The sequence below is a fragment of the Myxocyprinus asiaticus genome, chromosome 11, assembly GCF_019703515.2.
Source record: "Myxocyprinus asiaticus isolate MX2 ecotype Aquarium Trade chromosome 11, UBuf_Myxa_2, whole genome shotgun sequence".
Taxonomy (NCBI): domain Eukaryota; kingdom Metazoa; phylum Chordata; class Actinopteri; order Cypriniformes; family Catostomidae; genus Myxocyprinus; species Myxocyprinus asiaticus.
The window spans coordinates 24,608,356-24,620,290 of NC_059354.1; the positions used below are offsets into that span (position 1 = coordinate 24,608,356).

The following is an 11,935-nucleotide window of genomic DNA, read 5'->3' on the forward strand; positions in this document are numbered from 1 at the left end:
TATATATGAAAGTACTGAGAAGACATTGTATCAAGAAATGGTTCCATTTGTTCCATAACATTAGATAACAACATAAGTTCACATGTAGGGGAAGACGGGGAAAGATGTCCCTCCCCCACCTTTAATTGTCCTCTTGAACATAGATGCCACTAAATTATATCTCAACACATTTATTGAATAGTTATATCTTATTAATCGTGACTTTTTGAGCTGCTTGATCTGAACATCTGCATTTGTGAGATTTATTCCATCTGAACGGTTTTGGAAAGTGCAATCTGGCTCTTATTTACTTTGTCTGTATTATACAATTATTCAACTAAATTGTCAAAATGCATCAATTTACATAAAATAGTTTATTTGGTATTTTGCATTAATGACACATTTTTTTAAAAAAAAATAATTAAAATTGACCTCAGATGTATTTTATATATTCTGCAAAAATCAGATGACAGCTGCGATATGTTTGCCCCAGGTGGCTTCTTGCCCTATAGTAGGTGGTCATCTTACCCCAGTAGTGGGGCTAGGTGGGCCCTTTTCATTATTTTTATTTTGTGCTATAAAAGGTAAATTAGCAAATGTTTCCATTTATATCCCCTAATAATATGTTGGATGATGCATCATGATCCTGTACATGCTAAACTCATCTCTAACTAGGCTACAGTTTAGCTGTTAATGCACACTCTTCTTAAAGGGATAGTTCACCCAAAAATGAAAATTCTCTCAGAATTTACTCACCCTCATGCCATCCCAGATGTGTATGACTTTCTTTCATGTGCAGAACACAAATGACGATTTTTTAAATAATTTTTCGGCTCTTTTGGTCCATACAATGCAAGTGAATGGGAATCACATAAATCAGCATTAAAGTAATCAATAAGACTCCAGTGTTTAAATCAGTGTCTTCAGAAGTAATCCTCAGTCAACTTTCCATCTCCACTGTAAACTTTCACATTCTTCTTCTTGTGTTTTTGGTGATTCACATTCTTCATGCATATTGCCCCCTACTGGGTAGGAAAAATAATTTCTACCAAAAAAAAAAAAGGACTTAAATATTGATCTGTTTCTCACCCACATCTATCATATCACTTCTGAAGATATGGATTTAACCACTGGAGTGGATTACTGGAGATATGGATTACTTTTATGATACCTTTGTGTGCTTTTTGCAGTGTCAAAATGTTGACACCCATTCACTTGCATTATATGGACCAACAGAGCTGATATATTCTATTCTATAAATTTTAAAAATCAATAGTTGTATTTGTGCATTAGTTAATGCACTATAAACTAACAATGAACAATTGTACCTTGTATTAACTAAAATTAACAGATTAATAAATGCTGTAAAAATACTGTATATATTGTTCATTGTTTGTTCATGATACCTAATTATTATTATTTTTAATATTACAAATATTTTAAGATATGGGATAGGCTTCTCTTTTTAATTAATTAATAATGAGTTGGAAAGGATAAGGTTTGACATTAATTTTTAACAACAAGTCAGGTTTGATGAAATGTATTATTTTATTGGAGGACAAACGAGAGATTTCCAAATAAAATAATTATGGATTAAACATTGTGATGTGAAGGTGTATATAGAAATTAATGCAGGTAGCCGTGCATCTAAAACAGTCATTCAAACAAAAAAATTTGTCATCATAAATCTTTTCTGTAATGCTAATATGAGTTTACACTAAAATACAAAAACAGGACTACAGGTGACGTTATGAGCTCTCAAACACGTCAGAGTAAACTGATTTTACAAAGTGAAATGAAAGACAGTCAGCTGTGTTAAATTCAGAATGATTTATGCATTGCATTAAAAAAAGGCTTCCAAAGTTCTTTAAAGGTTTCTCTCAAGGATTAGTCAATATAGCCCCTGGGTTCTAGAAGAAGATACTGTTGTAGCACTTTAGGCACAGGGAGCCTTGGAATGAGTGAGCAGCAGTTCTTCCCAAAGTGTTTCCTCAGTGCAGACCGACACAGATGCTGTAAACTACGGGATTTGTACTCCAGTGCAAAAAGAGACTCATAAAAGGGTCTGTGAAGCTAAAGACAAATATGTTAATATTGTTAAATAGTATTGTTTGTATTAGCATCAATATGTGATGATAAAGCAGATCATGTTGATCAAAATATCTAGTAGTATTCTGTAGTGATGCAAGACTCACATGAAAAATATCCTCAGGTATGGCTTCAACCCATTTGTAAGTTACAGGAACCAGCTGGTATGAGTTAAATAAGATTTCCACAGTTTTAGGTGCTGCTGCACAGGCTGTTAACACCTTAAAATTAAGAAACAAAAAACTGAAACGTAAAAAAGATTATTTATGTGACACAGATACAACGACATCACATATGACAACACTGCAAAATGTCTTTGCCCAACTGCAATGGCATACTGAGTTGGAACCTTATTTTTGCTCCCAAGAAACCTCACTTTACCTACTGTTATTTGTTTCTCAATGAAAACTTTATGGAATAAGAGGAGTGTTTAATATAGACTATATAGCCCTATATAGCCATTATTTGAAACTTTGTCCCTTTGCAATGCTATTAGTAATTACCTTCAGCAGTGCTAGTGGCCATACTTTAATTGAGCCGTGGTTTAACAGGGTCTGAACAACTGTATGAGGTTCCCACTCTTGTCGAACCACAGAACTTTGTAGCACACTAGATAGTGATGAACACCCATTATAGTCAATGGCATTGATATCAGCCCCATGGTCCAGGAGAAGCTCCACCAGCTTGTGCTGAACATTGCGGGCTGCCTTGTGTAGAGGACTGCGGCGTTCATTATCAGACAAATTAATGTTTGCTCCATTGGACAGGAGGAGACGACAGAGCTCAAGATATTGTTCATCTTGGCTGTTGGCTGTCTTTTCTGGGGCTACCCCACAAGCAACCCCCAGTGGTGTTTCACCTGAAGAGCTGACATGGTTCACACAAACTCCAAATCGTAGATAGAGTTGTGCGTGGTGGAGCAGACCATGTCTAGCTGCCACATGCAATGGTGTTTCATCCTCTTCCTCACTAGGTAAGTTCACCTTGGCACCCTTTCTCAACAAGGCTTTTGCACAACTGCAAAAAGATTGCACAACAACTGCTAGCAATGAGAGGAAAAAAACATTGCTGCTTGCATAGCTTTTTCTAAAAAGTAATTACAGTACTTTTTGAATAATCCAGTTTTCATTTTTTGTCCTTAGAGTGCTATTACTGCATTTTGAAACTACTAAAAAAAGTGCTAAGGTGTCTAAACTCTATGTCAAACATCAAACCTGTTTACCTTTTGCACTGTACATTGATAAATTATTACCTTGTTTAACTATACACACATTTAATGGTGAATATTCAAACAAGCACTGAGCACAACTTAGTACCCTTTCTGTATCTATAGTATTCTGGGGTTAATTAGGTGTGTCTCAAACCACACACTTCTGCACTATTCTACGGCATTTTGTATTGTAAGTAGTGCGAGCAGTATGCTAACACTGAAAATGCAGCAAAAAGAAGTGAGTAAGTACCCATATGATGCACTTTTCAACCATCAAAACAGACTGTGGAATGTTGGTCACTTTGTGCACTCAGCGCTTGCGTCTTGCCATAAATAGCAGAAGGGGCGGAGTTACCTAGCTGCGCTGCTGGTCTGACAAAACAGTTGTAAATAATGAAGAATGTAGCAGCTAACAAAACTTCAGTGGATACAGCACATTACAAATGTGAGTTGAATGCTTTACCATCACCCCAATCTGTGTGAAAATGTATGTTGTTTAAGATACAAGTGTTGAACTGAGATTGGCTACTGTGCTTAAGCTAGCGGCAACACATCACGTGCGCTTGAAACGTCACTTCCGTCAGCTGTTAAACGGCGAATGCTTCCATGTAGTAAAAAGACGTTAAGTGTTCCATATGGAACGATAATACACTTTGAAAATTCATACACTACATGGCTGAGTGCATAGTATATTTTGTAAGTGCATTGTGTATAGTGTGTCATTTGGGACACAGCTATTGCTTTGTTCAAAGGCACAGTGGTAAATGTGGAACTACTATGTATTACCAATTTTAAAAATGTTTATACAGTATATACTATATATATATATACACACACACTACCGTTCAAAAGTTTGGGGTCACTTGCCTGAAATGTTTCTCATGATCTTACAAATCATTAGGCGTATGCTTAAATGTTTGAAATTAATAATTATAATTAATTATAATAATAGTTTAATTATATTTATTTATCACACATATACAGTGAAATTCTTTTTTTCACATATCCCAGCTAAGCTGGGGTCAGAGTGCAGGGTCAGCCATGATATGGCACCCCTGGAGCAGATAGGGTCAAGGGTCTTGCTCAAGGGCCCAACAGTGGCATCTTGGTGGTGCTGGGGCTTGAACCCCCGACCTTCTAATCAGTAACCCAGAGCCGCCACCACTGCCACATTATTTTAAAAAATACAGTTTTTGAAATGGATGACTTGGACTGAATAATTAAGAAAAGCAGCCACTAAGTGCCCAGCATATAGATGGGAACTCCTTCAATACTGTTTAAAAAGCATCCCAGGGTGATACCTCAAGAAGTTGGTTGAGAAAATGCCAAGTGTACATTTCTGCAAAATCTAGGCAAAGTGTGGCCACTTTAAAGATGCTAAAATATAACATAGTTTTGGATTTTTTTAGTCACAACATAATTCCCATAGTTCCATTTATGTTATTCCATAGTTGTGATTACTAAAATATGAAATGAAGTGACCCTAAACTGTTGAACAATAGTGTGTGTGTGTGTATGTAAATATCTATCTATCTATCTATCTATCTATCTATCTATCTATCTATCTATCTATAGGTATAGATATATATATATATATATATACATATATATACACACACACACACACACACACACACACATCTTGCATGATATTTTTATTATACTATCTCAAGTATTCTATTACAGGACATGTTAGATTAATTTCATACCGTATTGATTGTGGTGTGCTGCATAGATGTAATGGAGTCAGCCCCTCTTCTGTCATCTGGTTAGGGTTAGCTCCATGTTCCAGCAGTAGCTCCACACAGTCAGTGTTGGCGTTTCCACAGGCCTCATGAAGTGCTGCTTTTCCTCCTGCAATAAGGTTGGGATGTGCGCGGTGCTCCAGCAAGTACTGCAGACATTCAGTAAAACCTTGTGCAGCAGCGATACACAGTGGGCTTGTTAGTTCTCTTTTATATTCCAAAGACCAAAGACCTGAAAAAGGACATTGACAGACTATTAAAGCTGTTCTCAGAATTGGAATATTTAGAGTATATCTAAGTTCAACACCTGATACGTAAAACCATTTAGGCAACTAACTGTTTCTCAATATTCAACCTATCCTGACAAAACTCCAGAATTGCCAACACAAACAAATGTATCACAATAACGTCCTTTGCTAATGTCAATATATTAAGCTAACGGTGGAGATATATATTTCCACTGTTGGGTTCCAATACTGTATAAATATAATGGGGTTCAATAAATTCAATATTTTGTTTCTATGCTATACAGATGCACTATACAATGCACAGTACCATGGATTATCCTTCTATATGATAAGTTCTGATGTCATTGAAATTGTTTAATGTAAACAAATAACATTATAATAAAGCTTTTATGAAATGGAATTCCTATTTTATGGTCAGATTCTGAGAAAAAAGATTTTATAAACAATATTCATAGCAATAACATAAACTGTTTCTTTCACTATATTTTTGATATACCTAAAGTTCCTGTCCTGCAACTGCCTTTTTTACCTGAGGGTCCAAAGTGGTGTCAGGGTAAGCTTGCCATTCAAGTTCCTCCCTGCTCACATTGTAAAACACATCAACATCAATATAGTTCCTCTTAAGGAGGGTACGAAGCCCTCTGGTGTCTCCCTTTACCACAGCTCTATAGAGCCATAAGGAACGCAGATGAGCTCTTTCCCAATGATCCTGCCCTGACCCACAGTTATCATCTAGCAGGTCCTGCCATTCATTCAGCTGAACTGTGGAGCAGAGATTCTCAAAGTGCATAGTTCTAACCATCTCCTCCTAACTTTTCAAATGGCTCAAGCTGTCAAGTAAATAAGTTTATGGCTCTAAGCACATTTTTCTTCCATTTTTAGAAAGCCATTCCATCTCCACCAGTATGTCATAGCTTATTGGGTCCATATTTAGTTGATGTATGAGATACACTAAATCCTTTGAGCTGCAAATATTTGTTGTCCATTTGTTGCCTTTCTTTTTATTTTAATAAAAGACCTGTCTTTGCACAGACATTTATGACATGCTGTATTTTTAAACAGATCAAATTTTACATGCTAATTTACTTCCACATATGCCCAAAAAGCAATAGGCTGCAGCATAACAACTTATGTATTTATAATAAAGCAAAGAATTTATGTGAAATGGCATCATCTCTTGGTTGTATGAGATAATTTTTTGGCATTCTGAGGGCATACCAGAAAAATCTTTACTGGAATCTGCAGAATGAGTCATAAGACTCATTCAAGTGTTGCATGGAGACAGAGCCAAACGATTACTGGAATCAAGGCCCATGAGTATTGATCTATGCATGACATTCATATGCACAGAAGATGACCTCAATCCCTTAGAAATCCAGTGTCAACCCAACACAGATTCCTCACTGCAGTAATACTGAATCTGCCCACAGACAGTATAAAGCACAATGCTATGATGAGCTAAGGGCTTTCCAAGTGATAAAGGGCTTGTAGAGAGTAGCATGCTTAACTTATTTTGGAAGAGGTATGCTTTGTTATGATGGCATCAAAAGCTCCAATATGTCAGTGTGTCTCAAGTAAGATGATTGAGAATGTGAGGGATGTTTACTAGCAGACATGCTGTCCATTGTAGAATCCTGGATTTGTGCACTCTTCTAACCTTTCAACAGCTTTTTAAACCAAGGCAATTAAAACACTCATAAATGTCATATACACATCCACTTGACATTCATATTTACAGTTGGTCGTTATCAACCATGTTAAGATCACATGACCAATTGGGGCCTGGGTAGCTCAGCAAGTAAAGACTACCACACCTGGAGTCATAAGTTCGAATCCAGGGTGTGCTGAGTGAATCCAGTCAGGCTTCATAAGCAACCAATTGGCCTGGTTGCTAGGGTGGGTAGAGTAACATTGGGTTAACCTCCTCGTGGTCGCTATATTGTGGTTCTCGCTCTCGGTGGGGCGTGTGGTGAGTTGTGCTTGGATGCCGCGGAGAATAGCGTGAGCCTCCATACGTGCTAGGCACGGTAACACGCTCAACAAGCCACGTGATAAGATGCGCAGATTGACAGTCTCAGATGCGGAGGCAACTGAGATTCGTCCTCTGCCACCCGGACTGAGGCAAGTCACTACACCACCACAAGGACCTAGAGCGCATTGGGAATTGGGCATGCCAAATTGGGGAGAAAAAGGGAGAAAGGTTCCTAGGTGTCAGAGTAAGTCCAAGATGTCATACTGAATGCACCTTTAAATGTTCCTCTTTGAAACCCTTTAAATGTACAAACTACAACTTCAGAACAATGCAATTGTGCTAAACACAACACAACATAAGGTCTGTTTAGGTTCCTCTAAACAAACATTCACATTAATTTTGTATCATTAGACATTCATTTTTTATATCCATCCTACACTGTTTCAAATGTGAGGTCACGTTAAGGTGCAGCTACTGAATATTTTCATATGTGAGAGGCACCTACACAAGTACATATGAATTGCTTGCATATAATACATATTATTAATTTGCAAAAAAATGAAGCCTAAATGTAACAAACCTTGTTTCTGAGCTGTCCACAGCAGTTCATCACTCTGAAACTCTAGCACCTTGTTCAGTTTATCTGGATCATTGAATCCATGCTGCAAGTCCCTCCAGTGGTTGGCCAGCAGGGCATCCAGATCAGGGGGGCAAAGGAAGTCCCTCCCTGGTTGTTTATAACCCTTGACCTTGTCTTTCCCAACCCTCTGATCACTTTCTAAAGACGACCGCCTTCTCTCTGTCAAGAATGTGGCCTTACGACTCACAACACACATCCCACTGCCTTGGGAGAACATTGCTAGCAATGACAACACTATCCACTTTCCTTCTGGATTCTTAGCTGCCTGTATTTATGCCTATTTATATTATCTCTGTTGCTCTACGTCATGTATTTTTAGTACAGATGACATGTGATCAATGTAGTGCAATTGCATGACAAGAGTGCCTTGATCATTGTTTTTATCAACAACACAGCAGAGACAAAGACTTCAGAGAGGTCAGTTCGATAAATATGCCAGTTGCACAGCTGAGTGGAGAGCATTACTGGTGATATCACCACTGCATTACCCAGAAATAGAATCAGACCCTCCATTTCAACAAATCATGAGGTGTGACAGCATTGTCCTCCAATCAGACTGGCCACACGTCTTCCTGGGAATCTGATCCACACCAGTGTTTTACAATGTGACCTTAATTCCAAAAGTGCCCTGAGCTGTCAGCTCTAATTCCAGAGAGAGTGAAAGGGCATCATTCTTTCCTTTCATTCTTTTTCTATTGCTACAAACTCTTAGCTTTTATTATGACAATTGACTGCCTAACACAAGGCTTCATGCATTATGTATAATAGACAGTTCATATGCAGTCGTGAAGGTACCTGCCACATTGTCATTAGCTGCATCTTAATGTGACCTCACATTTCAAACAATGAACTGTAGTTATAAACACTAGTGGCTGCATTTAGCAGAGGGAAATGCACACGTTTATAAGATTTATTTTGACTCTCCCAATGAGTTGATGACACTTTATGGATTTCCAGATATGCTGTGAGATGTCAAAGCAAAGAAGGATGGCAAACTCAAGTTAATGGTTTGCACTATTGGGTTTAACATTAAAGACAGAAAGGGTAGCAAGATTTAAATGTAGGCCTATTTATTTATTGGAAAAAAAACAAAAAAATATTTTTGATTTACACTGGTGGCGAAAAGTTTGGAATAATGTATGAATTTTGCTGTTTTGGAAGGAAATTCATACTTTAATTCACCAAAGTGGCATTCAGCTGATCACAAAGTATAGTCAGGACATTACTGATGTAAAAAAACAGCACCATCACTATTTGAAAAAAGTCATTTTTGATCAAATCTAGACAGGCCCCATTTCCAGCAGCCATCACTCCAACACCTTATCCTTGAGTAATCATGCTAAATTGCTAATTTGGTACTAGAAAATCACTTGCCATTATATCAAACACAGTTGAAAGGTATTTGGTTCATTAAATGAAGCTTAACATTGTCTTTGTATTTGTTTTTGAGTTGCCACATTATGCAACAGACTGGCATGTCTTATGGTCAATATTAGGTCAAAAATGGCAAAAAAGAAGTGGCTTTCTCTAGAAACTCATCAGTCAATCATTGTTTTGAGGAATGAAGGCTATACAATGCTTGAAATTGCGAAAAAACTGAAGATTTCATACAAAGATGTACACTACAGTTTTCAAAGACAAAGGACAACTGGCTCTAACAAGGACAGAAAGAGATGCGGAAGGCCAGATGTACAACTAAACAAGAGGATAAGTACATCAGAGTTTCTAGTTTGAGAAATAGATGCCTCACATGTCCTCAGCTGACAGCTTCATTGAATTCTACCTGCTCAATACCAGTTTCATGTACAACAGTAAAGAGAAGACTCTGGTGCAGGCCTTATGGGAAGAATTGCAAAGAAAAAGCCACTTTTGAAACAGAAAATCAAAAAGAAAAGATTAGAGTGGGCAAAGAAACACAGACATTGGACAACAGATAATTGAAAAAGAGTGTTATGGATCTTAACCCAATTGAGCTTTTGTGGGATCAGCTAGACTGTAAGGTGTGTGAGAAGTGCCCGACAAGACAGCCACATCTATGGCAAGTGCTACAGGAAGCATGGGGTGAAATGTCACCTGAGTATCTGGACAAACTGACAACTAAATTGCCAAGAATCTGCAAAGCTGTTATTGCTGCACATGGAGGATTTTTTGAAGAGAACACTTTGAAGTAGTTTAAGAAGTTCTTAATTTTTTTTTTCAAATTGTAATAGTAATTTTTCACGTTATTAATGTCCTGACTATACATTGTGATCAGTTGAATGCCACTTTGATGAATAAAAGTACCAATTTCTTTCCATAAGAGCAAAATCTGTACATTATTCCAAACTTCTGGCCACCAGTGTATGTGGTTGTGACAAGGAGCAGGGCGTGAGGACACACGGCCGCCCCTGAATCGGGCTAATCAGCCAGGAGGGGGATAAAGACTAGCCGGAGGCGCCAGTTCGAGAGAGAGAGAGAGAGATGCACGTGGCCGCATTGCATGTGTGTCTGTTTTTGTTTATGTTTGTTTTATGTTGAGTTTTATCATTAAACTTTATATTGACTGTTTAGCCGGTTCCTGCCTCCTCCTTGCCCACCTTACCTTGTTACATTGGTGCCGAAACCCATGAGGGAGGAGGGATGTGCTGTCGCGGAGTCCTCACCGCTGCCGTCCGCCAACGGAGCAGCCGCAGCCGTCTGCCTGGGGATGGAGGGGTCGCTGCCAGCCGCTTAGAGTCGGAGGAACTGCTGCCATCTGCCGAAGAAGGGTTGGAGCGGTTCTGTCCGCTGGGGGAGGAGCGTGCTGGCGTCCGTCAGAGGGCGGAGTAGCAGTTGAGGTCCAGGCAACAGCGCGTCCGGGAGCCGGCGAGCAAGTTCTCTCTCTCTCTCTTTCTGTCGCTCTGCCTCGCTATTTCTCTTTTTCCCTTTTCCCTCCCCTCGTCTCTCCCAGAGCTCCAAAAGGTGGGGAAGACCTGCTGGCAGGCACTGCTGGAAGAGCAACGCCCCCCCTCAAGGAAGGGAGGGGAGTGCATCATGCCAGGGGTTTCCCCCGCCTGAGTCGGGCGATGGAGGAGTGTGACGAGGAGGAGGGTGGGGCCGGGCCGTTAGGACATGCGGCCGGCCCTGAATCAGGCTAATCAGCCTGGAGGGAGATAAAGACTAGCCGGAGGCACCATTTCGAGAGAGAGAGAGAGAGAGAGAGACGCACGCAGCTCCGTTGCATGTGTGCCTGTGTTTGTTTATGTTTGTTTTATGTTGAGTTTTATCATTAAACTTTACGTTGACTGTTTAGCCGGTTCCCGCCTCCTCCTTGCCCACATTACCTCGTTACAGTGGTTTAGTGCATCAATTGATTATAAAAAAAGATCTACTTTATATTGTTATATAAGTTTAAAACAAAAACAAAAATATGGAGAAACCTCAATCAAGCACTGTATTTCATCCCCTACTTTTAAGCATCACCTATTTGAGCTTGTCTGTTTTGTACTTACCCAGCAGTACAGCTGGGGGGAGCTCCACATCAGGGTCTTTCATCCAATCATCATTTGACAACTCGATGATGATATTCGGATTTTCTTTGCTTGCTTCTCTGAGAAGGGTTTGCACATATCTGGAGTCCCCCTTACCTTGAGCTTCTTTAAAATTCTGAACAAATTCTGATTCAAGAGGGTAATCCAATGCAATGTCTTCTTCAGACATAATAGGTTACCTTTCACACTAAGGCTGAGACTGTAATAAGTTTCATATGCTGGTGATCTGTTGTTGTTCTCAGTGATTAAATCTAAATATAGACAGGTCAGACTGTAAGTTGATCTAAATGTTTATTAGACTGGGACGAGCACTATCACTGTGAAAACTCTCTGTGAAATCTCTACCATGTGATTGTATAAGAATGGAGAACTATAAAATGAAAAGAAGGAGAGTACTAATAAAGTGTAAATTGCTATTCATAACCTTTACTCCAGTGTCTCAGTATCACTTGTTTTTACTTTAGATTGTTTCAAATATGCAGATAACGTGCATTATGTTCCAAGTGTGCTCTCCATGCGTTAACATAGATGAGACAGTTACAGG

The 11,935-nt window shown here is 38.9% G+C and overlaps 1 protein-coding gene across 1 annotated transcript; it reads right to left on the bottom strand.

Annotated features, from left to right (window-relative positions):
- Window positions 1-1,508: 1,508 nt before the first annotated feature.
- asb18 (ankyrin repeat and SOCS box containing 18) lies at window positions 1,509-11,560 on the bottom strand. Its single transcript, XM_051710284.1, has 5 exons — window positions 11,353-11,560; window positions 4,987-5,254; window positions 2,571-3,084; window positions 2,175-2,288; window positions 1,509-2,052 (listed from the first exon to the last, which is right to left on the bottom strand). The coding sequence occupies exons 1-5, from the start codon at window positions 11,558-11,560 to the stop codon at window positions 1,867-1,869; spliced, it is 1,290 nt and encodes a 429-aa protein (XP_051566244.1). The 3' UTR covers window positions 1,509-1,866.
- Between the last annotated feature and the right edge of the window lie 375 nt (window positions 11,561-11,935).